Raw genomic sequence first — 27,893 nt, 5'->3', positions numbered from 1 at the left:
TGCTGGGATGCTGTGACAGCTTTAGCGCAAGCGTAAATTACTTTTCTCAACAACGTGCTAACTTCAAAGTCACTAAACGAATGGTCGTAAGTCAAGGACTGCCTTTATGGCAGTGTACTCTCAGGTCCTCCCATCCTGAATAAATCTTCACTGCTCTCATTTTTGGGGTTTGAAATAAAGGCTTATTCCTAATATATCCCAATTGTTTGGAATTGAATTGTAATTTTTTGTAAGCCACCCGGAGTCATTGAGAGTGAGTGGGTAGCCATATACATTTTCTAAATCTATATATATAAAAGCGAAATGCCGCTCGCTACATCATGAAATCTCCAGAACCGTAAAGCCTAGAAACTTGAAATTTGGCACGTATGTTCTTCTTGGCTTCTAGATGCTCACTAAGAAATGATTTTTCAAAATGACCATCAGATCATTAGCATTTCTTATACAGTAATTAACATGCTCTGATGCTAAAGAGTTAGACGTTCTACTCCTCCTCCCCACCTGAAAGGAACTCTATTCCAACTGCCAGTTACTTTATATGGGTGTGGCCAGCGTGTCACTCATCCAGCCTGTGGGCTGGCCTGATTATATGGTTTCGTAGTGAAGCATAGGTATCCAGCTACTAAATAAATAGAGGTGCCTTCCTTCTGGAATTGTGGGCTCTCCTTCCCTGGAGGTGTTTCAAGCAAAAGATATTTTAAGGCTTCCTGCCTTGGGCAGTGGGTTGGATTAGAACAGGGATGTCAAACTCAAGGCCCCTGGGCCGTATCTAGCGCAAGAGGTGCTTAGATCTGGCCCACTGGGCCTCTGCCAGCAAAAACAGAGCTCACACACCACCAGCACCACCCCCAAGCTCCATTTTTTTTTGGCAGAGTGCTGCAGGAGACTATCATGGAGAAAAATGGGGCCCAGGGCCCATGCACGTCCCTCCCAAGCTCCATTTTTGCCGGCAGAGGGATATCAAAACGAACTCAAACAAATCAAAAGGAGAAATGTTTCCTCTTTTGCATTTGAGCATGGAAGAAGGGACAGGAAAGGAAAAAGAGAAAGAGGAAAGACAAAGAAAAAGGTGGGAAGAGCGCAAGGAAGGAAAAATAAGGAAAGAGAAGGAAGAAGAAAGGGAAATGAAGAGGGAAGGAAAAAGAAGAAGGAAGGAAGGAAGGAAGGAAGGAAGGAAGGAAGGAAGGAAGGAAGGAAGGAAGGAAGGAAGGAAGGAAGGAGGGAGGGAGGGAGGGAGGGGGGGGGAGGGAGGGAGGGAGGGAGGGAGGGAAGGAAGGAAGGAAGGAAGGAAGGAAGGAAGGAAGGAAGGAAGGAAGGAAGGAAGGAAGGAAGGAAGGAAGATTATAATGAATGAGGGAGGGTTTGAGAGAAATCCTGCCTAGCACTTGGCCATCACAGGTGCCCCCGACACATGGTCAAATTGTCCATGCCCACCCTGGCCACACCCACCCCGGCCCCCCAAGGTCAAACCCAACCCTGATGCAGCCCTCAATGAAATGAGTTTGACACCCCTGGATTAGAAGACTTCCAAGATGCCTCCAACTTCATGGTTCCATGATTCTAAGAAGCATTGTAGTTAAAATTAGCAATCATGAAATGAGTAGTGCTAATTCCCTGAGCTGATGCCTGTTTTTTTCTGCTGTTGTTTTTGCTTTGTTTTGTGTTCCTTTCAGAAATAGCAGTCGTATTTTAAGGCGATGGGTAAGTTATGGGTTTCTGGCAAGGTTCTCCCCTTGGTTTCCATCAGCCTTGAAGTGAGACAACCATTGCACAAAAACAACTTTTCTGTCCATGACACAGCCTGGCCTTCTCCACCCACAAGGCTGAAACCACACTGTGGCTGGCTGGAGATGATAAAACAATTGTGTGTTTCTCCTTTGACTCACAGAAGAAAACCAAACCGCCACCGAGATGTGATAACCTTTTCAGAGGATTAATTTTGTCCTCTTGTTCGAAAAATGCTTCCCTCCTTCTTGAGTGGGATGAATGATGGTAAAAGGCGTTGCCAAACATCCAAACGAGGTGCAAAGATGAAGTTTTGTCTCCTGAATGTATTGGTGGAAATAATTCTCCTGAGGAAAGGGCAAGGTAACAAAGCCACCAAGGGGTCATCTTGGATCTGGGAGGTAAAGATATCGGGAGAGGTGAAAGACTTGTCTTATTTTTAGTGACCCCCCCCCCCCGCTTTCGTTTGCGGGTCTAAATGAAAAGACAAATGTTGTGTGTGGGTGCACGTTTAAGATTTCTGTAGGTGAAAGTTTAGCCGGTTTGCTCAAAGGGCAAGCGAGTCGGATGCCTCAAAAAAGAAAAAAGGAGCAAGAATTATAATTCTAAAGGTGCCTCAGCATCCTCTCCACAAGACAAATTACAATTCCCATTACCCTGAGCTAACTGGGGATGGTGGGAAGTGTGTGGACCACTACATCTGGTATCACACGGTTGATCAAAAACCGCTTAAAAGCAGCATCAAAATGGTTCCATGCGAGTGGGGGTTTTTTAAAAGGTAGGACGGGAAGTAGCGTTCGGCCGAAGAGGTGGTTAACGTCTACTTGTTCTCTCCATCAGCCATCTTGGTGAGAAAGCTCACTCATGAACCTGGGGAGGAGGCCTCCTTTCCTTGTGAAGCTGTGGGCTATCAAACACATTTGCTCTGGCTCCCTCTGAATCCCAAATGTGCGAACACCAGCACAGAAAGAGTGGAAATAAAGTGGAATCCCACCAGAGACAAAGTGATTCCTCTTCGGTTCAACCAGCGCCTGATCTACCAGCCTCCACAATTACTAATCCTTAAGAACCTCGTTATGAGTGATTCAGGGATTTACATCTGTCGCTTATCCAATGGTTCGGAAACTCACACCATCCTGCAGGTAACCACAGGTATGTCTGAGTAAATGCATAAGAATCCTATCCTATCCTATCCTATCCTATTATTCTTATTCTTTATTCTATTTTTTTTATTTTATTCTGTTCGATTTTCTATTCTATTCTATTTTCTATTGTATTCTATTTTCTATTCTATTCAATTTTCTATTCTATTTTCTATTTTATTCTATTCAATTGTATTTTCTATTCTATGCTATTCTATTTTCTATTTTAATCTATTTGATTTTCTATTTTATTCTATTCTAGTTTCTATTCTAGTTTCTATTCTAGTTTCTATTTTATTCTATTCAATTGTATTTTCTATTCTATGCTATTCTATTTTCTATTCTATTCTATTTTCTATTCTATTTTCTATTTTATTCTATTTGATTTTCTATTTTATTCTATTTGATTTTCTATTTTATTCTATTCAATTGTATTTTCTATTCTATTCTATTTTCTATTCTATTCTATTTTCTATTCTATTTTCTATTTTATTATATTTGATTTTCTATTTTATTCTATTCTATTTTCTATTTTATTCTATTCAATTGTATTTTCTATTCTATGCTATTCTATTTTCTATTCTATTCTACTTTCTATTCTATTTTCTATTTTATTCTATTTGATTTTCTTTTATTCTATTCAATTGTATTTTCTATTCTATGCTATTCTATTTTCTATTCTATTCTATTTTCTATTCTAGTTTCTATTCTATTCTATTTTGTATTCTAGTTTCTATTTTATTATATTTGATTTTCTATTTTATTCTATTCTATTTTCTATTCTAGTTTCTATTTTATTCTATTCAATTGTATTTTCTGTTCTATGCTATTATATTTTCTATTCTATTCTATTTTCTATTTTCTATTCTATTCTATTTTCTTTTCATTTTCTGGGAGGGGGGAGCTTCCCACTATACCAAACATGCTCCCTGGCTCCAGAAAGAAGATTTAGTTCTATGTTGGGATTATTGTGGGAGACAAAGCATTCCTGATATCCTAGCATGCCTTAGGATTCCTTCAAATCCTTCCTCCTCCTCCCCTCCTCCTCCCCTCCTCCTCCTCCTTTTCCTTCTGCCATATCCGTTATCAGATATTGGCGATCACGTTGCCGATGCTATTTTTATCAACAGTGCCACAAAAGAGTTTTGCGCAAACCAGTGCCTTAGATTTTGAAGCCATGATGTTCTTCTTCTCCCTGAACCTCGTTTGCTTTTAATTTTTCCCTGGAGGATGAAGTGAAGGATGCCGTATTTTTCTGGGTGATGCATCACAGGTCCAAAATATTGTAACTGTCACTTTTTTATGGTTTTGATGATTTCCCTTGGCTTTCCCAGGTGGCTTATCACCTCCTCCTTTCTGATTTTGTCAACCCAGTTTATACGTAACAGCCGCCTGTAAATCCACATTTCAAATGCTTCTAGTCTTTTCAACTGGCTTTCTGTCAAGAGACCAACTTTCCATTCTGTAGAGCAGGATAGAAAAGATGTAGCATCTGACAAGCCTGATTTTCAGTATTAGGCTTTTGTCATGAGTGCAGAAGACCTTTTTTCATTTTGAAGAATGCTTTTCGAGCTGTCTCTATCCTTTACTTCAGTGGTCCCAGCTTTCATGTAAAATAGAATCAAGGTACATGATGAAAGAGATCTTGGAGTCCTAGTGGACAACCATTTAAATATGAGCCTTCAGTGTGCAGCAGCTGCCAAAAAAGCCAACACAGTTCTAGGCTGTATCAACAGAGGGATACAATCAAGATTACGTGAAGCGTTAATACCACTTTATGATGCCTTGGTAAGGCCACTCTTGGAATACTGCATTCAGTTTTGGTCACCACGATGTAGAAAAGATGTGGAGACTCTAGAAAGAGTGCAGAGAAGAGCAACAAAGATGATTAGGGGACTGGAGACTAAAACATATGAAGAACGGTTGCAGGAACTGGGTATGTTTAGCTTAAGAGAAAGAAGGACTAGGGGAGACATGATAGCAGTGTTCCAATATCTCAGGGGTTGCCACAAAGAAGAGGGAGTCAAACTATTCTCCAAGGCACCTGAGGGTAGAACAAGAAGCAATGGGCGGAAACTAATCAAGGAGAGAAGCAACCTAGAACTGAGGAGAAATTTCGTGACAGTTAGAACAATTAATCAGTGGAACAGAAAATGCCTCCAGAAGTTGTGAATGCCCCAACACTGGAAGTCTTTAAGAAGATGTTGGATAGCCATTTGTCTGGAACGGTATAGGTTTTCCTGCCTAGGCAGGGGGTTGGACTAGAAGACCTCCAAGGTCCCTTCCAACTCTGCTATTGTATTGTATTGTATTGTATTGTATTGTATTGTATTGTATTGTATTGTATTGTATTGTATTGTATGATCCTTTCGACTTTTTCTAGCGCAATTCCTTCCGAAGTTATCAGTGGTAAATTAATGGGCTGTTTGCTGACGACCATGATCTTGGTTTTTGAGGTGTTAAGCTTCAAGCCGTATTTTTCAGATCTTTCAGTGACTCTGTTGATGAGGAACTGAAGGTCTTCATGCTTGTTGGCAAGTAGAATCCAATCTTAATCTTGCCATTTACCTTATTTCCTTCTTTTTTCTCCAGGCTGCTACAACAATATCTTTGTCTCCTCCCACTGGCTCAGTAGCTCCCATTTGCAGCTCACATGCCAGCATTGCAATAACCGGAATATTGAGAGTTTTCGATGGCTTCTGAACTCCAAGCGACTGGGCAACCCCCGTTGGGCAGAGAAGAGTGATATGGGCTCTTCAGTATTATTACATCCCATCCTGGATAAGATATGGGGACGTTGGGAGTGCCAGTCTATTTTCAATCCTGATTGGAGTTCTGAAATTTGTTTAAGTTCACCCACTGGAGAGATGGATGAAAGTAAGTTGGGGATAAACGGTTTGCTTTTAACGGTGGTTTACGTGCCTAAAGCAGGGGTCCCCAACCTTGGTAATGTCATGCCCCCATCAGAGTTTGAATCCGAGGGGGAAGATGAACAGCTGACAGAGAATAGGAGAGTGGCTCCTATTGGCTGTAGAGGAAACTGGGGAAGGGCAAAATCAGGCTGGGCAGAGCAGGGGAGAGGTAGAACACGGGAGATGAAGTTCAGATGAAGACCAAGGCTCACCCCTCCTCATCCTAGGTCACACAGGAAAGAACGGAGTAACGTGGGTTGCGTGGCTTACAAGTGAGGAAACAGGCCCGATTCCCTCCACAAGGCACACCTGGGGATGGAGTTTAAAGGAGACACAAATGGGCGGTGCAGTTGTTGGGAACAAACTCTGAGTTCATCTGGTGTTAACTGCTTATCTGAGTTCCTGGCATCCTCCCAACTGGTTTGATTTACTGCCATGCTACTTCAGTTCTGGAACTCCTTATCTTACTTGCCCTGCTGGATTTATTACCTTACCTTGCCTTGTTGTGGATTTATAGTTGGAAGTTTTCTGCTTACAATGCTTGGACTGGAGGTTTTTCATCCAAAGGCTGTTACAGGTTTGTGGAAAAGCTTTTCTCCAGGCCGGAGAGTTGAAAGGAATGTTGGGGGCACAGTTGGTGTTCATAAAGGGACTCATAGCAGTTCTTTGGCCGTGTTGCCTTTGCGCCACGCCCCCGGGTCATCACAGGCAACTTTAGGCCTGGAGGACTTCAACTCCCAGAATTCTGGGAGTTGAAGTCCTCCAGGCTTAAAGTTGCTAAGGTTGGAGACCCCTGCATTAAAGAGTTGCACAAAGAGGGGAAATGTTCAGCAGATATGGCTCCTTCCCATCAGTGATAGAGCTAGATGTGCCAAGGGTGGAAAACCTATTTGATTTCCCCTTCAAATATTGAAGAGAGACAAAATCAGGCCTTCAGATTCCTTCCGGAGAACCATCACTGTCCATTTCTCTGTCTGGTAGTCCTTGACTTACATTCGTGTAGTAAATTCAAAGTTACAACGGCACCAAAAAAAAGTGACGGTTTTTCACACTTACAAACGTTGCAGCAACCCCATTGTCACATGATCCAAATCCAGATGCTTGGCAACTGACTCGTATTTATGACGGTTGCAATACCCCGGGATCATGTGATCACCTTTTGCGACCTTCCAACAAGCAAGGTCAATGGGGAAGCCGGATCCTCTTAACAAACCAGGATAGTTAATGACTGAAGTAATTTTGTTAACAACTGTGGCAAAAAAAAAAGATAGTAAAATGGGGTCAAACTCACTTAACAAATGTCTTACTTAGTTTGAACTCAATTGTGCGTTAAGTTGAGGACTGCCTGTAATGAAAAGACTTTAAAATCGGAAACCCTGTCAGAAGATGGAAAGTGCTTGAAAAGTAATATATCCTTTACAACACAGTCCTTTCAGTGGTTCCAAGAAGGCTCCACACCCATTTGTACTACTCAGGTGGGATTCAATTTTTTTTACTACCGGTTCTCTGGGCGTGGCTTGGTGGGATACTGTAAAATCTCCATTCCCTCCCCACTCCAGGGGAAGGTTACTGCTAAATCCCCATTCCCTCCCGATCAGCTGGGACTCGGGAGGCAGGGAATAGATGGGGGCGGGGCCAGCCAGAGGTGGTATTTACGGTTCTCTGAACTACTCAAAATTTCCGCTACCGGTTCTCCAGAACTGGTCAGAACCTGCTGAATACTACACTGAGGACACACATAAACCTTCAGGTGGCCTTATTGGCTAAAAGGATGCAAATGACTAGCTGTCTGCAAGGGGTACAAATCCTTCCATTCCAATCAGAGCTGAAGCAGCTTCTTGGATGAGAAACGAAACGTCTTCCAAAGGAAAAACAACAACAAGACAATCCAGTTGCCTCCTGAAAAAAGCACCCGTGGCCTGGATGACTAAGAATCTCCATAGGCGATAGATATTGTATTTTTCACTCCTTTGTCGCTGTCCCAACAGTTCCTGAAGATATTGATTCTATTCAGCCCACCCAGTCAGCATTATCTGATTGGTCAAGTCCCACTACTATTCAGAGGACCGAAGTTACACAGGGACGCCATGCTGTGGATAGAATTGCTACCTGGATTTGGATGCTGCTGTTAGCTGGTCTGGCTCTGATCACAGCTGCCCTGAGTGTGACCTTGTATTTTTGGAAAAAAGATTTTTCAGACAGGTGGGTCAAAATGCTTTTGTGAAGAACATTGATGGGAGCGAAGTGATGCGTTTTCACCCAGGTATGTCTCAATATTGTTGGGACGTGGTGGCTCAGTGGCTAAGACGCTGAGCTTGTCGATCAGAAAGGTCGGTAGTTCGACGTTTCAAATCCCTTGCGCCACGTAATGGAGTGAGGTCCCGTTATTTGTCCCAGCTTCGGCCAACCTAGCAATTCAAAAGCACGTAAAAATGCAAGTAGAAAAAATAGGAACCACCTTTGGTGGGAAGGTATTCTTCGATGTTTAGCCATGCCAGTCACATGACTATGGAGACATCTTTGGACAGTGCTGGCTCTTCGGCTTTGAAACAGAGATGAGCACCGCCCCCTAGAGTCTGGAGCAACTAACAGGCATGTGTGAGAGGAACATTTACAATAATACAATAGCAGAGTTGGAAGGGACCTTGGAGGTCTTCTAGTCCAACCCCCTGCCTAGGCAGGAAACCCTATACCATTTCAGACAAATGGCTATCCAACATCTTCTTAAAGACTTCCAGTGTTGGGGCATTCACAACTTCTGGAGGCAACTTCTGTTCCACTGATTAATTGTTCTAACTGTCAGGAAGTTTCTCCTCAGTTCTAAGTTGTTCTCTCCTTGATTAGTTTCCACCCATTGCTCCTTGTCCTACCCTCAGTGGCTTTGTAGAATAGTTTGACTCCCTCTTCTTTGTGGCAACCCCTGAGATATTGGAACAATGCTATCATGTCTCCCCTAGTCCTTCTTTTCATCAGACTAGACATACCCAGTTCCTGCAACCGTTCCTCGTATGCTTTAGCCTCCAGTCCCCTAATCATCTTTGTTGCTCTTCTCTGCACTCTTTCTAGAGTCTAAACATCTTTTTTACATCGTGGCAACCAGAACTGAATGCAGTATTCCAAGTGTGGCCTTACCAAGGCATTATAAAGTGGTATTAACTCTTCACGTGATCTTGATTCTATCCCTCTGTTGATGCAGCCTAGGACTGTGTTGGCTTTTTGGGCAGCTGCTGCACACTGCTGGCTCGTATTTAAATTTTACCTTTACCTTATGTCTCAAAGGTGCTTATTGAAAAGGAAACTGGACTTTCTGGTTTTTCTTTAAGGACATTTCCCCTCTCATCCAAGATGCTTCTTCAGCTCTGACTGGATGGTGGATTTTTCAAAGAAAAACCAGAAAGTCCAGTTGCCTCTTGAAAAAGCACCTTTGGGACAATCATGACCTGAATGACTGAGGATCTCCATAGACTTTCAACCAGGTATTACTCCCCTCTCCACTTCATTTAGCGACTGTTTGAAATTACAATGGCACTGAAAAAGTGACTTACAACTGGTCCTCCTCACATTCATGACTGTTGCAATATCCCCATAGTCCTGTGATCAAAGTTTGGTTGACATGTTTTAATAATGATTTGCAGTGTCATGTGACCACCATTTTCCACCTTCCCAGCCAGCTTCTGACAAGAAAAGTCAACAGGGGAAGCTGGATTCGCTTTAACGACCATGTGATTTACATAACAATGGTAGTGTTTCACTTAAATGCATAGCAGAAAATCAGCTATTACTCCCTCATCAACAGTCTTGCTTAAGCAACACAGATTTGGACCCCAGTTGTTGAACATTGAGGATTATCCGTAATTTCATTTGTCTCCCATTTGCTGCTAAGCCAAATTGCCGCTGGTCATTAAAATGAAATCATTAATCATTAAAAAGCTTGTTAAATTTAGAAACTCATACCTCTTCTAGTAAGAGCCAACCATGGGGAGGGTTAACTCCAAAAGCTATTAGAGGGACATCCCTAAAAAGCGTACTCCCAATATACCATCACGTGATATGCTCCTTATTACTGGCTGCAATTAATGGGCGTTGGAAACATACCTTGTTTTTAGGAATGATTTCATTGCTTGTATTTCTACTCTCACTTTCCTCCAGGTGTCCTCAGAACAACACTCCAAGGTGAGTTGAACGAAGACATTGTGCTTGACTCATCATGAAATAACCTTCATGTCATGGGGGGGGAGGGAGGGATATTTCAGGCAGTGGTGGGATGCAACCAGTTTCGGTGAGTGCGTGCGCCGCTCACCGAATAAATGTATGAGGTCCCATCCAGGGTTCGGCTGCTGGAGAAGTTCAGGACAACCTCTAGCTAAGATTCTGTGCAGTTTGGAAAACCCCCAAATCCCACTGCTGGCTGGCCCTGCCCACCCTGCCCCTCCCAGGAGTCCCCATGTGGCCCGTTTTGGATGCAGTGCAGGGAGTGCGTGGAGGCTTGGGGAAGGTGAAAAATGTGCCTACTGGAAGTTCAGGAAGTCTGGAAATGAGGGCCTGGAGCCTGTGGAGGCCATTTTCGCCTTCCCGGAGGCTCAAGGAAAACCTCTGGAGCACGGGGAGGGCAAAAACGCCCCCCCCCCGCCGTGGTGCAGGAGCCTGACTAGACCACACCTACCATGGCCACGCCCACCTAGTAACCGGGCAGAGAACGCCTTGCTATATTTTTTGAAGCCCACCCCTGGTCCCATCTACGATACAATTGTAAGCACAGAATTGAACATGCCATTGACCTACAACACGGCCCTAAAACTAAAGTTTAAATCTACTACTCTCAGTATGTAGGAAATGTTGCCAAGTCTGCTTATTCAGAAAGGAGTTTAATCAGGAAGAGGATGCTATTTTAGCTGGTCTTGCCATATTGATTATCATATAGTGCCACTCTAATTTTTTTTTAAAAAAATTCTTTCTAGGGCTACTGGTGAAAGAACGGAGCCTACAGGTAAGGAGTGAATGGAGAAGTCTTTCTCACTGGTTCTTTTTAAGCAATATTTCTGGACAATCCCTCTCCTTGCAGAATATTTTCGTTATTAAATGGAACGTTTTGAATCTTTTTCAAAATGACACTGAACTATTTCTGTTGCTCCTTCCTACAGTCATAGAGCAATGACTGAGTTGGAGTCGAGTTAATGTCAGGGTTCCCTCGACAAAATCAAAACTCCCAGGTAGGCATATTCCTCAAAGCATAGATTTATTAGAGCCGTTTTTTTCCTGGCTCCTGGGATCTTGGAGTCCTAGTGGACAAACATTTAAATATGAGCCAGCAGTGTGCAGCAGCTGCCAAAAAAGCCAACACAGTTCTAGGCTGCATAAACAGAGGGATAGAATCAAGACCACGTGAAGTGTTAATACCACTTTATAATGCCTTGGTAAGGCCACAGTTGGAATACTGCAGTCAGTTTTGGTCGCCACGATGTAAAAAAGATGTGGAGACTCTAGAAATAGTTCAGAGAAGAGCAACAAAGATGATTAGGGGATTGGAGACTAAAACAAACGGTTGCAGGAACTGGGTATGTCTAGTTTAATGAAAAGAAGGACTAGGGGAGACATGATAGCATTGTTCCAATATCTCAGGGGTTGCCACAAAGAAGAGGGAGTCAAACTATTTTCCAAAGTACCTGAAGGCAGAACACGAAGCAATGGGTGGAAACTAATCAAGGAGAGAAGCAACTTAGAACTGAGGAGTAACTTCCTGACAGTTAGAACAATTAATCAGTGGAACAGAAGTTGCCTCCAGAAGTTGTCAATGCCCCAACTCTGGAAGTCTTTAAGAAGATGTTGGATAGCCATTTGTCTGGAACGGTGTAGGGTTTCCTGCCTAGGCAGGGGGTTGGACTAGAAGACCTCCAAGGTCCCTTCCAACTCTGCTATTATATTGTATTATTGTATTGCATCTCCAGGGCTGCCAGCTAATACAGGTAGTCCTCAACTTACAGCCGTTCACTTACTGACCGTCCGAAGTTACAATGGCACTAGAAAAAAATGACTTATGGCCGTTTTTCACACTTATGCCCGTTGAAGCGTCCCCATGGTCCTGTGATTGACATTCGGATGCTTGACAACTGACTCATATTTATGATGGTCGCATGTCTTGTGATTCCTTTCTGTGACCTTCCGATGAGCAAAGTCAATGGGGAAGTCAGATTCACTTAACAACCGTGCTACTTACTTAAGAACTGCAGTGATTCACTCAACCAATGTGGCAAGAAAAGTTATAAAATGGGGCAAAACCTAGCAACATAAATTTTGGGCTCAATTGTGGTCATACGTCGAGGACTACCTGTAGAGACCTTGGACATTTTCTAGACCAAATCTGTACTTCCATCTTTCCCTTTATTTTATTCTCCTTTCACTGTGTCCATTTCTTTCTTTCTTTTTTCTTATCTTGCTCATTGGGACTCCACCACCTCAAGATTTTCCTTCCGCGAGAAATCCGATTAGAAAGGAGAAAATAGGCAAACAAGAGAGTCTGGATGAGGTAACTATCAGCTGGATGTTCCTGGGAGCACACTATGGTTAGAATAAACTTGGGTAGTTCAAGGTGTTATGCCATATTTCCATAATTGCACTCATCACAAATATTAACGTTTCAGTAGAGTTACTCCTTGAGTTACATCCGAGGGCTGCAGTCTAATAGGTTTGTTCGGTATTCTAACCAGTGGTGGGATTCAAAAATTTTAGCAACCGGTTCTCTGCCTGGTTGCTGGATGAGCATGGCCATGGTGAATGTTAAGTAATTAGCTTCCCATTAGGATAGCGAGTATGCAGAGAAGCGTAATGAGAGTGGTATGGAAGAAAACGCACAAACCAGCATACAGAGACACTGAATAGTATAAAAATATAGTAATTTACTATGTAGAAATATAGAGATATTCAGAGTCCGGTTAACAGTCTAAGTCATACACGGTTCAGTAATTCAGTTATCAAAATAGTCAGTCTAACACACAAAGTATAGCTAAACAGTAGCAAACCACAATACCTCAGTATACACCGATCAGCTTCTAACAAAACAGAGAGCTAACAGCCACTCTGGCTCCCTCTTATGGCTGCTTGATGTAACAAACCAATCACATCTCTTAAGCATTTAAATTAACAGTAAAGTAATCATAGCTTATATACATTGCCAAGCCAAGCCTAGGGTTACATCCCTAACAGTGAGAATGGCCTACTCAGTCTCCTGCACCAAGGCCGGGGGAGGCGTTTTCACTCTCCCCAGGCTCCGGTGGCTTTCCTTGAGCCTCCAAGAGGCTGGAAACGGGCCCATTTACGGGCTTCTGGAACTTCCAGAAGACCCATTTTTCGCCCTTCCCGGGCTCTGGAGGGCGGGTGAAAACAGCCTCCCAGGACTGTGAAGGCTCTCTGGTGAAAACAGCCTCCCAGGACTGTGAAGGCTCTCTGGTGAAAACAGCCTCCCAGGACTGTGGAGGCTCTTGGAGGCTGGAAATGGGCCTGTTTCCAGGCATTTTGGAACTTCTATTTTTTGCCCTCCCAGAAGTTCCGTGTGGGCCCTGCACTTACCTGGCATCCAAAACGGGCCAGGTGGAGACTCCTGGGAGAGGAGGGGAGGGATGTGTAGGGCCAGGCAGTCCTTGCAACTACTGGTTCGTCCAACTAGATGTAAAATTAGCATGCTGTTCGTCCGAACGGGTCCAAACCGGCTGAATCCCGCCCGATTCTAACCAATAAAAGATAATATTTGTAGCCTGGAGTTGAATGGTGGGGCACTTTGGTGGTTTCTGAGTTTGGTTGATTTCTCGCAGACATTTCATTACCCCACTGGGCAATATCATCAGTGCTAGTATTAATATTCTAACCATTTATCTAATGCTGCTTTCCTTTCCAGAGATCTGCTTCCCTTTATTATGCTCAGCTGCAACATCTCCAAGGAAAATCTCCCCCTGTTCAGACCCCAGACAATGCCACAGTATATGCTGTGATTGTTTGATTGTTTCATCCCTTCCAAATGCACTTGAAGATTGCACCTTTTACCTGACGGTGTTACCTGTTAAGCTTCACCTGGACTCTGCTTCTAACAGCATGGTATGGAGCCCATCAGGCACAGGACCAAGCAAGTCTTCCCAGCGCCGAATACTGAATGAGAGTTTTCCTTGACGACATGTTTCCTTTCAGAAGGGTGGGATAAGTCATAGTTGAGCCGTGGCGGCACAGTGGTTAGAGTGCAGTACTGCAGGCTATTTCTGCTGTTTGCCAGCTGACTGCAATTCAGCAGTTCAAATCTCACCAGGCTCAAGGTTGACTCAGCCTTCCATCTTTCCAAGGTGGGTAAAATGAGGACCCGGATGGTTGGGGGAAATAGGCTGACTCTGTAAACCGCTTAGAGAGGGCTATGAAGCACTGTGAAGCGGTACATATGTGCTATTGCTATTACTACTTTCCTACAACCACACAGATTGAAATGTACTTGGAGGCCCTGTCCTTTTTTTAAAACTCCTTGTAAATTTAATGTAAATTTATGGTTGCGGTAGAAAAACAGAAGTCATTTCTTAACATGATGTTATAAATGTAATAAATATTCTGCACCAGCCGTGGATTCCAGAGGTCTTTCTTTCCTTCCTGTATATGTTGTTGATATGCACCAGAAACACAAAGGAAAGTTTGTCTCCTAACAGCAAGGTAATTGTCCTGACCTAAGCTTCCCAAAAGCATGAAGCTGAGTCCTCATCCCAATAAAAACCCCTTTTATTTCGTTTAAAGTGAATTCCTCGCCAGCAAAGTACACCGCCCTGAGTCCCTTTGGGGAGAGGGGGTGGTCTATAAATTTAATAAAATAAATAATAAATAAATAAATAAGTCCCGGCCAACAGTCTTTCAAGAGATTTCACAACTACAGACCTTTATCAGGCTTGGAGAGCTGCCAGGTCGATATCTTCCAAACGCCACTCTGTAGCAGACAATACTTGGCAAGAAGTCAGGAAGAGATCTTCACCCTCATGAACTGAACTAATTGTCTCCTGCAAACTCCCATTTCACTTCTCTTTATTCCCTATGGGAGGGGCCATTCACTGTCCACCTGTGGCTTTACTCCCGAGTCGACCATTGTTCCTTAACTGTTCCCTTCTCCTGGCAGCTCTGTGCATGCGCACACTGGGAATAGGCTCCAGCTATTCATCTGCCTCATTGATGTCTGACTCCAAAGGCAGCTGATAACTGTCAGATGGCCCTGGCCCCCTCTCTGCCTCTGACATAGAGCCCTCATCAGAGCCTTCCCCAGACTCCAGGACTGGCCCATGTTCCTCCCCAACCTCCTCACTGTCCGAATCTGCTGCCAGATCCACTGGCCACTGGCAGGCCACAACAATAATATTGTAAATGGAGAGTGCAATCCTCAATGTTATCCCTAGACGATAAGTTGACCAGAACAAAATGACTCTTGAGTAAACTGTGACTACTTGAGTGACAGATCCACTAACATTTATTTAGACATAGAAGAAAAAACTGTGCAAAACAAAAATATTATAAATGCGACCAAAAATACATTTTGCATTTTACATTCCTACAGGTGATCTTCTCTGCCTCCACTGTTGATCGTCTGCTTTCTCTCATCTCAATGAGGTTTACTGGTATAATGTCATCCTGCTTGTACAGATAGTCCTCAACTTTACACTACTTCATTTAGTGGCCATTCAAAGTTACAATGGCACTGTTTTGACCCAGCCTTAGCAAGTAATGGTAAGCCGCTTACTCATGAGTACAAACAAACCTCTTTTCAAACAGGGTAGGAACAGTCTTTTATTTCATGAGGATAAAAAAATAAAAAATCAAACGTAATTAGTTCCAACAGACCTGGCCAAAAAATCCGAATTGCTTCCTGTATCCTAGAAGTGAACGTTTATATGTGACAACTGGCCACTTCCAACCCCCTACTATTTATTTCCCAGCCAGGGAGAGGCTGGCTAGCATCTACAACTTATTTTCCCTGAGAGCCGGCTTATTGTTTTCCTTTGCTCTCCTCTCCTTTCCTCTCTGCACATACATGCATCTGGGATGGGCCCGATCTGTTCCTCCCCCTCACTCAGCTCAGGCCCCAAAGACAGCTGTCTCTCCACCTGGGGGAGGACGGAAGGCTACGGCTCTACCTCTGTCTCACATTCTGCTTCCTCATCAGAGCCTTTCAAAGGCTCTGAAGCTGGCCCAGGCTCCCGCTCCCCCCACCTCCTCATCTGACTCTGCTGATAGCTCTGCTGGCAGCTGACGGGCCACAACAGGCACTGAAAAAAGCAACTTGTTAGATAGGTTAATAGGGAGTGAATCCTGGGACGTAGGCTTCACTCCGGTTCGCTTGCCAAGCAAGAAGGTTTAAACTTGTTAGATATGTTAATAGGGAGTGAATCCTGGGACGTAGGCTTCACTCCCGTTCGCTTGCCAAGCAAGAAGGTTTAAATTCATTGGCTCTTGCTACTGGTGGGAAAATAGAGCAAGCTGAGTGGTTGGGCTGACAGACAGCTCCCTTTAAGAGAGGGAGCTGTCTGACAGCAGGCATGCAGGATGTACTAAGCCTGCAATAAAGAGCTGTAGTCACTATGCTGAGTCCTTCCTCTTCATTCGAGCCCCACTTTTAACACAACTTACAACCATTTTTCACACTCATGAACTTTGCCACATCGTCAGGATCCTGTGATCAAAATTAAAATGCTCGCCAACTGACTCATACTTAAGACCGTTGCTGTGTCCTAAGGTCATGTGATCTTTTTTATTTTTTTGCAACCTTCTGACAAGCGAAGTCCACGGGGAAGCCAGATTCGCTTTACAACCAGGTTACTAACTTAGTAACAGCAGTGATTTACTTTACAGCTGTGGCAAGAAAGGTCGTAAAATAGGGCAAAACTCATGAGCAAACGTCTCACTTAACAACAGAAATGTTGAGCTCAATTGTGGTTATAAGTCGAGGACTACTTGTAATCCAATCCACAGGTTGGTTTGGTTGATCACTGTAGAATCGAGTTTCTTGCCAACCTTAGCAATGAAAACTTCTGCAGGACCCTTAGGCTCACTAGAGCAGCGTTTCTCAACTTTGGCAGCTTGAAGATAGGTGGACTTCAACACCCAGAATTCTCCAGCCCCTCAATGAGGCTGGGAAACATTGCTCTTAAGTAGAGGTGTCAAACTCAAGGCCCGCAGGCTGCATCAGGCCTGTGGGTGTTTAGATCTGGCCTGCGGGGCTCCCCTGGAAACAGTGAAGGACTGGCCCATGGTGCCTCTGCCAGCGAGCTGCAGGAGCCCATCACAGCCAAAAACGGAGCCTCGGAGGCCCAAACACAGCTTCCCCCCCCCCCCAGAAAGCTTCATTTTTGCTGGCAGAAGTCTAGCAAAACAAACTAAAAAGAAAACAAAATGAGAAATGTTTCCCCTTTTGCATTTCAGCATCGAAAAAGGGACAGGGAAGGAGAAAGGGAAAGAGGAAAGAAAAAGAAAAAGGAGGAAAGATTAGAAGAGAGAAATCCTGCCTTTGCACTTGGCCACCACAGGTGCCCCCAATATGAGTAATGTCGAGCTGCCCACGTGCCCCTCCCCAGCCATGCTGTACCCACGCCCCCCCCCCCCCAAGGTCAAAAACAACCCTGATGCAGCCCTCAATGAAATCGAGTTTAGGTGGCACAGTGGTTAGAGTGCAGTACTGCAGGATACTTCGGCTGACTGATAGCTGCAGTTCAGCAGTTCGAATCCCACCAGGCTCAAGGTTGACTCAGCCTTCCATCCTTCCGAGGTGGGTCAAATGAGGACCCAGATTGTTGGGAGCGAGACGCTGACTCTGTAAACTGCTTAGAGAGGGCTGTTCAAGTGCTATGGAGCGGTATATAAGTCTAAGTGCTATTGCTACAGGGAGGGGTGGACAAATTTTGAAGGTAAGTTGTCCCAGAGGTGGAGACCATCACTGAAAAGGTTTAGCAGAGAGATCCTGAAGATGACATTCCTTTAAATTTGGGGTCACCAGCTGTAAAAGCACTGTGAAGCGGTATATAAGTCTATGTGCTATTGCTAGTAACATCCCTGCTCTAAAGGATTGTGTGAATTCTGGGAGTTGAAGTCCACCCATCTTCAAGCAGCCACGGTTGAGACACACTACACCAAAGAATTGTATAAGTTTTGGGAATTGAGGTCCAACCATCTTCAAGCTTCCGTGGTTGACAAACGTTGCACCGAAGGATCGTATATCAGCCTTTGGGTCATATCAGCTCTTCGAACAATTGCTTGTGGGCATTTCTGCATAGATGACAGCAGGCGTCTCCTCCTTTTTCTGACTCTGGCATTTCTCTGGCTCCTTGAGCTGTAGCACTGAGTATTGGATTCCTTCTGCTCCCTAAAAAAAAACAGAAGGGGGAGAAAGAGAGATCAAAAGACCAAGGCCCCTGCGGTCAATATATAGCAAACTTTTTCAACCACCATCCAAGTTACTGAATTTTAACTCAGGTTAATGACCACACTGTATAGTCAAAGCTTTCAAGAAGAGACTGGATTGCTATCAGTCAGAAATGGTGTAGGGTCTCCAGCTTGGGCAGCGGGGTGTGTGTGTCGGGGTTGGACTAGATAACCTACAAGTTTCCTTCCAATTCTTCCAAGATTAGTTAAAGAGTTATTTTGATGTTTTCTCACTGGAGAACTCAGATCTTAGGATAGCGACGTGCAAATCAGGGGCTCCCCCAAAGAAGAGGGGATCAACCAGTGGTGGGTTCCTACCATTTCAGACCAGTTCGAACTGGTAGTGGTTTGGTGGCCTGGGCCACTGGAACCAGCAGCGACCCAGGCCTGCCACGCCCCTGTACTGGTTCTCCTGTAGGTGCCACCAGCTTGTTTTTTGCTTCTGCGCATGCGCAGAGGCAATTTTTATCGCACAAGCGAACCGGCAGTAAAGACTGCTAGAACCCACCCCTGGGGTCAACCTATTCTCCAAGGAACCTGAAGGCAAGACAAGAAGCAATGGATGGAAACTACGGAGAGAGAACAATTTACAAATAAGGAGAAATTTCCTGTCGGGGAGAACAATGAATGGAATAAAACTGACTGAATCTTGATGTTCTGCTTCGGATACCACGAAAACTCCTTCCAAAAGGAAAACAGGTCATAAAGAGGATGTCTAGTGTCCCAGACAATCCTCTGGACCCTGCTCAAGCATCACTTGTGTGCTATGTCCCGGATAGAAGGAAGGGAACTACCAATGATCTTTTCTGCTGTCCTCACCACTCTCTGCACCACCTTCCTCTCTGAAAAAAATAATGCTTCCAAACCAGACTGTCAGGCAACAGGACAGGATGCTCTCAATCATCCCTCTATAGCAGAACTGTCGAACTCATCACATGACATATCGTGACCTCCCCCCCTTTGCTAAACTGAACTTGGGCATGGCCAGTATGTGACGCATCTGGCCCACGGGCCACGAGTTTGACATCCCTGCTCTATAGGAAGTGGTAAGGACCTAGGAAGGAAGATGAACTTTTCTCATGGGATGCAGAATATCCAGAAGACCACCAGGGGGCAGCAAAGGAACATCCCTAATGTCTGTCGCAGGCTCTTTTAAGTACAAGTAGTCCTTGACTTATCACCACAAAGGAGCCAGGTGTTACATGAATCACTGCAGTTAAGTGAACCATGTGGTTGTTAAGCAAATCTGGTTTTCCCCCATTGACTTTGCCCATCAGCAGCCACCTGGGAAGGTTAAATGTGACTTTGGGACACCGCAACTGCCATAAATACATGCCAGGTGACAAGTACTCAAATTTTGATCATGTGATCATGGGGATGCTGTGACAGTCATGTGAAAAATAGTCATAAGTCATTTTTTCCAGTGCCATTTATCTTTGAATGGTGACTAAACAGACGGTCGTAAGTCAAGGACTACCTTGATGAGCCGTGGTGGCACAGTGGTTAGAATGCAGCATTGAAGGCTAATTCTGCCCACTGCTACCAGTTCGATCCTGACCAGCTCAAGTTTAACTCAGCCTTCCATCCTTCCGAGGTGGGTAAAATGAGGACCCAGATTCTTGGGGGCAAATATGCTGACTCTGTAAACCGCTTAGTGCGGGCTGTAAAGCACTGTAAAGCGGTATATAAGTTTAAGTGCTATTGCTACCTGTATACTGAAGACATTGGGCTCCAAAACACAAGAGAGCCAATACCAGCAACACAACAACACAGGCCCTTATGCAACACACACAGAGGCATTCACCGATTAGTACTCACTGCTTACCACTTCAGGTGGTCCTTGACTTACAGCAGTTCTTTAGTGACCATTCCAAGTTACAACGGCACTGCAAAAAATGACTTATGACCATTTCTCACACATACAACCGTTGCATCATCCCTATGATCACGTGATCAAAACTGAGACACTTGGCAACTGACACATATTTATGATGGTTGCGGTGTCCCAGGGTCACGTGATCACCTTTTGCAACCTCGTTACTCACTTAACAACTGCAGTGATTCACTTAACAACCTCGGCAAGAAAGATTAGTAAAATGGGGCGAAACGCACGTAACAAATGTTTCATTTAGCAAGGGAAATTTTGGGCTCAGTTGTGGTTGTAACTCAGGGGCTACCTGTAGTAGATCTCTACTTCCAAAGTCTTGAGGGACCTTACTTGGAAGCATTTAAATCTGCATAGGTGCAGGTCTAAAACTGCCTTCAAGGAATGAGCCTGAATAGAATAGAATAACAGAGTTGGAAGGGACCTTGGAGGTCTTCTAGTCCAACCCCTTGCTTAGGCAGGAAACTGGTTATCCAACATCTTCTTAAAGACTTCCAGTGTTGGAGCAATTACAACTTCTGGAGGCAAGCTGTTCCACGGATTAATTGTTCTATCTGCCAGGAAATTTCTCCTCAGTGCTAAGTTGCTTCTCTCCTTGATTAGTTTCCCTCCATTGCTTCTTGTCCTGCCCTCAGGTGCTTTGGAGAATAGCTTGGCTCCCTCTTCTTTGTGGCGCCCCCCTTCAAATATTGGAACACTGCCATCATGTCACCCCTAGTCCTCCTTTTCATCAAAGTGCAAATACCCAATTCCAGCAACTGTTCTTTATATGTTTTAGCAGGACAGAAATGGGTGAGGTGAAACGAAAGGGGGAATCTTTTCATCTTCCTCTTCAGGTGCCAAAGTATTGTTGCCAGAGCAAAGGAAAGATTGGAATCCCAAAAGCCATTTCTTAAACTGGCTTTATTTGCAGCCACTTTATGCATGGGAGACAAAGAGTTGAAGGGGGCAATGCATATAAACCCCCACTACTCTCTGAAGGAACTGGCCTAATACCCAAATATACTGTATGTTTTAAATTTATAACTGCTTGCACTTGAGAAACAGGTCGCTTCGTCACCATCTGCAATGCCACTCTTTCTGGTATTAAAAATGGCATATATTAATCTAGTCAATAATTAATCTAACAATCAGAAACAGTAGCAGTAGCACAGAGGTTACCTCATTCATGTCTATGTCTTTATCTTTCCCTTGGTTTTCTAGGGTTTTTTCCAGACCTAAGATTGAAAGATATTAGCAATTTCAATAGAACAATATATAGCAACTGACTTGTTACAGATCTGGTCAAGGGTGGGCTTCAAAAATTTCAAAAACGGATTCTCTGCCCGGTTGCTGGGTGGGCGTGGCCATAATGGGTGTGACCTAGTCGGCCTCCTGCACTACGGGTGGTGGGGGGAGTGTTTTCTCCTTCCCCAGGCTCCGGAGGCTTTCCTCAAGACTCTGGGAGGGTGAAAACTGCTTCCCCCAGGCTCCAGAGGCCCTCCAGAGGCTGGAAATGGGCTCATTTCTGGTCTTCTAGAACTTCTGAGAGGCCTGTTTTCCCCCTTCCCCGAGCCTCCGTGTGGGCCTTGCACTTATCTCGCATCCAAAATGCGCCACGTGGAGAATCCTGGGAGGAGCGAGGTGGGAGGGGTGGGGCAGGGGGCATTTGGAGATTCTCTGAACCGGCCATAATGTTAGCTACAGGTTCTCCCGAAACAGGACGAACCTGTAGCAGCCCATCCCTGGATCTGGTCAATAACTATTTTAATAATAATAAATAATAAATTTGAATTTATTAGCCGCTCCCTTTCCAGGCAGGACTCGGGGCGGCGTACAATGGGCATATAGAACATAGAAACATGTGTACAAACACATAAACATACAAAAATACAAAGACACACATGCACGGAGGAGGTAACCAATTACAACATTTAGACAGTTAAAAATCACCATTAAAATACCCCAATTGTAAAAAACCCAATGTACAATTAAAATTTAAAATTTAAAAAGACAGTCAGGAGGAGTGAGAAAAATTACGGTTGAGCCAGGCCAGATAATTGAAAGAGGTGGGTCTTCAGCTGTACACGGAAGGAGCGGAGATCGGAAGTTTATTTATTTTATTTATTTCTTAGATTTTTAGACCGCCCCTCTCCCAAAAAGGGACTCGGGGCGGTGTACAGTCAATAATAAAAACATTCACAATAATTAAATACGTTTAAACTGCATTTAAGATACATTGGAGGAGGAAATAGACTGTGCTAAGAAATAAATAATTCTAATCTTAAAAAGTAATCCTGATGTCACGGGGGAGGTCATTCCACAGGGCTGGGCCCATCACAGAGAAGGCTCTGCTCCTGGGTGTCGCCCCCCGACATTGTTTGGCGGACGGCACCCGGAGAAGTCCCTCTCTGTGTGAGCGAATTGGTCGTAGGGATGTGTGGGGCAGGATGCGATCCTGCATGTAACTAGGCCCTGTGCCATGAAGCGCTTTAAAGATCATAATCAAAACCTTGAAACGCACTCGGTAGACCACAGGAAGCCAGTGCAGCTCGCGCAGGAGAGGTGTTACAGGGGAGTATCTAGTCCTCCCCATAATCACCCGCGCGGCCGCGTTCTGGACCAACTGTAGTCTCCGAGTGCATCTCAAGGGAAGCCCCATGTAGAGAGCATTGCAGTAGTCCAGGCGAGACGTCACTAGCGCATGGGTGACTGTGCGTAGGGCATCCCGGTCCAATAAGGGGCGCAATTGGCGCATCAGGCGGACCTGATGGAACGCCCCCCTTGCCACGGCTGTTACATGGTCATCCATGGACAGCCGGGCATCTAGGAGGACGCCCAAATTGCGCACCTGTTCCATGGGGGCTAGTTGCACGCCCCCGATGGCCAGAGATGGAAGCACCTGGTTGAACCGGGAGGCCGGAAGCCACAGCCACTCTGTCTTGGAAGGGTTGAGTTTTAGTCGGTTGCCATCCATCCAGACCCGTACGGCCTCCAAACACCGGGACATCATTTCGACGGCCTCATTGGGGTGGTTCGGGGTGGAAATGTATAGCTGAGTATCATCAGCATACAGATGATATCCCACCCCAAAACCACGGATGATCTCGCCCAGCGGTTTCATGTATGTGTTGAACAGGAGAGGCGAGAGCACCGATCCCTGTGGCACTCCACATGTGAGTGGCCTCCGGGTCGATCTCTGCTCCCCTGCCAACACACGTTGCGTCCGGTCAGAGAGGTAGGAGCCAAACCACCGTAAAACGGTGCCCCTGACTCCCAACCCCTCTAGCCGGTGCAACAGGATACCATGGTCGATGGTATCGAACGCCGCCGAGAGATCTAATAGGACCAGGATAGAGGAACAACCCCTATCTCTGGCCCTCCAGAGATCATCAACCAATGCGACCAAGGCCGTCTCGGTGCTGTGCCCGGGTCGGAAGCCGGACTGGCGCGGGTCTAGATAATCATTTTCCTCCAGGTGACGTGGGAACTGCTGTACCACCACACTCTCTACAACCTTCGCTAAGAAAGGAAGGTTGGAGACTGGACGATAATTGACTAGGTCCGTTGGGTCCAGGGAAGGCTTCTTGAGCAGAGGCCTCACCACCGCCTCTTTCAAGGCGGCCGGTAGAGACCCCTCACCCAACGAGGCATTCACTAGGCCCAGGAGCCAGTCGCGCGTAACCTCCCAGGATGCCAGTACAAGCCAGGAGGGACACGGGTCCAATAAACATGTGGTGGGTCGCAGACGTCCACGCAACCTGTCCAAATCCTCGATGGCAACCGAGTCAAACTCCTCCCAAAGCGGTCCCTCAAGACTCGCCACGGGCGTCTCTACTGAACTACTGAAAGGGGCCCATCCCATCCGGATTTGAGCGACTTTGTCCTGTAGATATTTCCCAAACTCCTCTGCTCTGCCCTGTAAAGGGGCTTCCCGCGGTCTCTCAAACAAGAGGGAGCGAGTCACCCGAAACAGGGCGGCAGGGCGGTTATCTGCAGACGCAATAAGAGCGGCGCAATGTTGACGTTTGGCCTCTCTTAATGCCACGAGGTACGTCCTCAAATAGGCTCGTGCCTGTGCTCGGTCAAATTCGGAACGGGAGGATCTCCAACGACTCTCTAGGCGTCTCTTGTGGCGTTTCATCACCCTTAGCTCCTCGGTAAACCAAGGGGCCAGGGTGGTTCGTCGCCGCAGGAGAGGCCGCAAAGGCGCCACCCGGTCTAGGGCCCCGGTAGTCGCACTATTCCATGCGTCTACCAGGTCCTCCACTCGGGGGCGGGTCAGGTCCACAGGAGGTGACCCAAGCTCCGTCTGGAACCTATCTGGTTCCATCAGGCGCTTGGGGCGGAACCATCTAATACCTTCCAGTTCCGCCTCCTCGCGGCGGGGGGTAGCACCAGGGAAGTCCAGCCGGAGAAGTGAGTGATCCGACCATGACAGGGGAATAATGGTAGGATCCCCTATTCCCAGATCACTCATCCACTGGCCAGAGACAAAGACAAGGTCCAGCGTGTGGCCTCCCTCGTGAGTAGGGCCCTGAATTAACTGGGTCAGGTCCATGGCTGTCATGGAAGCCATGAACTCCCGAACCCCCTCAGACGCTTCTCCCATCGACGGCAGATTAAAATCCCCCATCACTAAAAGTTTGGGGGTCTCAACCGCCACCGATGAGATCAGCTCAAGGAGTTCAGGCAGGGCCGCTGACGTATAGCGAGGAGCCAGGTATACTATCAGCAGGCCCAACTGCCTCCCTGGGCCCCATCTCACGACAAGGGACTCACACCCGGATGTCTGTGGCACGGTGAACTCTCTCGGCTCTAAGTCTTCCCGGATAATCACTGCTACCCCGCCGCCCCTTCCCTGGGCCCGAGGCTGGTGAAATGCTCGATAACCTGGCGGGCACATTTCCACGAGGGGTAGACCTCCCTCGTGGCCCAACCAGGTCTCGGTTATTCCTGCGAGGTCCGGCTCCCCCTCCAAAATTAGATCGTGGATGAGGGGGGCCTTATTGACAACGGACCTCGCATTGCATAACAGCAGTCTCAGGCCTTGGGTCTGTAGATCCTGACCACCTAGTATGCAGGGGTTGGTACAAACGACCGGGAATGACCAAAAACCCCGGTCTCCCAACCGACTACGCGCTCTTGATCTGTCCTCGCACCTGCCCCTCCCCACGACCGTTGGTATCAAAGAGCCCTGCACAGGAATGCTATCTTCCCTCTCCTCCCCCACTCCGCTCCCTCCTCCTTCGACCACACCTAGATGCCTGGCTCTCCCATCCCTCCTGACCTGTTCCCCCCCCCATCCCTGGAACCCCTTATAATTTTTAAAAAGCTATTAATTAAAAAACCCCTCAATGTGCGCTTCCGCCACCTCTCTGGGTTAATGAACCCGTCCTCAAGGTGGGCCCTCGAAAGGGCAGGAGGCCATACCTGCGAGAGGGGGGACTCTCGCAGTGGCAGTAGGTCAGACCTTGTGTACGTGAGAATCATACAAAAATCATACAGTTATATCACGGGGCAAGATTATTTCAAGTGCTGAAGATGGAATCATAGTTTGTCGTGAAATTGTCCTTACCCTAGATGGAAAGGGTAAGTTTTCCCAGGCATCTATTCTGAAAAGATGGACTGGGATAACTCACTGTGACCAATTCCAATTCGCCATGAGCACCTCACTGTGGCCAAGTTCCCATGGCCAACTCATCGCGGGATAACTCACCACCAAATATTTTAAAAATATTTTAATTTTCATCGTTCACATTTAATTTTCTCCCTCCTTTGGCATCCTTTCTTTAATGACCATGTTCCAACATTTCTTTGACATTAATGTAACTCTTGTCCCGTGGCAAGTTGTCCTAGCCCAACTTCAGTAAACTTCAGCCATCATATCATGTCACAAGGTAGTTTTGCTTAGTTTTGGCTTAGTTCAATATGGGAATCCTATCACCGTCAGGGCTACCATTCAGTTACTCTGTGTACTGCCTGCTGCTGGCGTCCCGCCATAGAAACATGAGGGGTAGGGGGTGGGGAGTCGGGGCTGTGGAATGGGACAGCAGGGTTACCATGGGTTACCATAAGGAAATGAAACCATCCTGTGAGAATAGCCACCTGTTTCAAGGTCAGCAAAGGAATCAGTCAGCTGTAAAGGCAGGGACCATTTCCCCAAACAATTCGTAATACCTAATTACACACTTCTTGATAAATGGTGTTGGGGATGTGAAGGGGAAGGGAACAGGGAAAACTTTGGGCGATAAACCTCAGATCTAGCTTGGCTTCTTCTGTAACACTAGCAATTATGTCAGGGTAATGATGATTTAATAGCTGACCAGCTGCTGTGATGCTGTAATATTGTAATGATGATACAATGGTAGGAATGAATCAGCAAGGTTATTTGACTGTTACCACTTTAAGAGTATGTATTATAAGAGAGGCCCTGTTGGGACGTAACTCTCTCCACATGTGCTTCTGTGCTGTAATTGACTGCTGTTTGTTTGAGGTTAGACTAAAAGTACATGTATGTATATATGCTTTGTGGATAAAACCACTATTTAAATACAAACCTCTGTATACTGTATTTGCTCCTGGGTTGTCTCACATAGTCACAATGTGCATACACTAACAAATTATTGCAAGTGTTGAACCCATATGCCATAAACTAAGCAAGGATGCCTAGATCAGGGGTGTCAAACTTGATTTCATTGAGGGCTGCATCAGAGTTATATTTGATCATGGGGTGCTGGGGGGGGACCCGGGCCAGATCTAAGCACTCAGGGACCGGATTTGATCCGCGGGCTTTGAGTTTGACACTCCTGGCCTAGGTTAAGATTTGCAGCAAGAGTAGAGTATAATCCAAAGTAATGGAACTATACAGATAAATAAGGGTGTATATGTGTATATTATAGGCACACACATACACTTGAAAAATAAAAGGGACAACCCAACTAAACAAGGATACACACACATCTAGTCTTGCAAATTGGATTAAAGCAGTGGTTCTCAACCTGTGGGTCGGGACCCCTTTGGTGGGGTCGAACGACCCTTTCACAGGGGTCGCCTAAGACCATCGGACAACACATATTTTTGAAAAAATACGGAAAACATAAAATAATCTTATGGTTGGGGGTCACCTCAATATGAGGAACTGTATTAAAGGGTCACAGCATTAGGAAGGTTGAGACCCACTGGATTAAAGGGTGTGTATATACAGTATAAATATCCTAAATCAGCTTGTACAAATCTCTCCAAAGCAGTGTTTCTCCACCTTGAAGATACGTGAACTTCCAACTCCCAAAATTCATACAGTGTTTTTGTGCAATATTTCTCAACCTAGATGAGAACGACGGCTGGGAAATTCTGGAAGTTGAAGTCCACACATCTTCAAATTGCAAAGACTGGGAAGCACTGTTCTAAAGGTTGTCACCGAATTGTCATTTTTAAGGTGACCTCAATTTTAAAATATCCTAAAAATATGAGAACAAATCAGAATTTGTGATTAGCTACCTGCGGGATCGCATCCTGCCCCATACATCCCTACGACCAATTCGCTCGCACAGAGAGGGACTTCTCCAGGTGCCGTCTACCAAACAATGCCGGGGGACGACGCCTAGGAGCAGAGCCTTCTCTGTGACGGGCCCAGCCCTGTGGAATGACCTCCCCCCTGATATCAGGACTACCTCTGACCTCCGCTCCTTCCGTGCAAAGCTCAAGACCCACCTCTTCCAATTAGCTGGCCTGGCTCAACCATAGTTTTACCTTATCGCTCCTGACGGGTTTTTTAAAATCTTGTAATTTAATCGAGGGTGTTTTAAATTGTCTATTTTAAATTCT

At 45.6% G+C, this 27,893-nt stretch overlaps 2 protein-coding genes across 4 annotated transcripts in view; one reads left to right on the top strand and one right to left on the bottom strand.

Moving 5' to 3' along the window:
* The first annotated feature begins 1,565 nt into the window (after nt 1–1,565).
* LOC309396287 (uncharacterized protein) lies at nt 1,566–17,278 on the top strand. Of its 3 annotated transcripts, XR_014176082.1 has the most exons (10): nt 1,566–2,088; nt 2,566–2,877; nt 5,460–5,744; nt 7,768–7,981; nt 9,929–9,952; nt 10,738–10,766; nt 12,238–12,302; nt 13,668–14,103; nt 15,345–16,139; nt 16,220–17,278. XR_014176082.1 is itself a non-coding variant. In XM_081961319.1 (8 exons), exons 1-8 carry the CDS (start codon nt 1,959–1,961, stop codon nt 13,767–13,769), a joined length of 1,161 nt encoding a protein of 386 aa, XP_081817445.1. In that variant the 5' UTR covers nt 1,566–1,958; the 3' UTR covers nt 13,770–14,302. The 3 variants fall into 3 exon arrangements, 2 of the variants coding, with proteins under 2 accessions (XP_081817445.1, XP_081817446.1); XM_081961319.1 differs by lacking the exons at nt 15,345–16,139; nt 16,220–17,278 and having other exon boundaries at nt 13,668–14,302; XM_081961320.1 differs by lacking the exons at nt 9,929–9,952; nt 10,738–10,766; nt 15,345–16,139; nt 16,220–17,278 and having other exon boundaries at nt 13,668–13,735.
* Nucleotides 17,279–17,400: 122 nt separating this feature from the next.
* The window catches only part of LOC309382722 (uncharacterized protein), a 29,474-nt gene continuing 18,981 nt past the window's right edge, over nt 17,401–27,893 (bottom strand). The window contains exons 6-7 of the mRNA XM_081934511.1: nt 21,249–21,304; nt 17,401–18,143 (exon numbers count right to left, since the gene is read on the bottom strand). Of these exons, the coding sequence (XP_081790637.1) occupies nt 18,015–18,143; nt 21,249–21,304 (185 nt within the window). The 3' untranslated portion in view covers nt 17,401–18,014. The remainder of the gene's footprint in view (nt 18,144–21,248; nt 21,305–27,893) is intronic.

The sequence above is a fragment of the Natrix helvetica genome (genome assembly GCF_964273705.1).
Source record: "Natrix helvetica genome assembly, chromosome: 1".
Classification (NCBI taxonomy): domain Eukaryota; kingdom Metazoa; phylum Chordata; class Lepidosauria; order Squamata; family Natricidae; genus Natrix; species Natrix helvetica.
The sequence above is the reverse complement of the archived record's forward strand: the minus strand, read 5'-3'. Positions and strand labels throughout refer to the sequence as shown.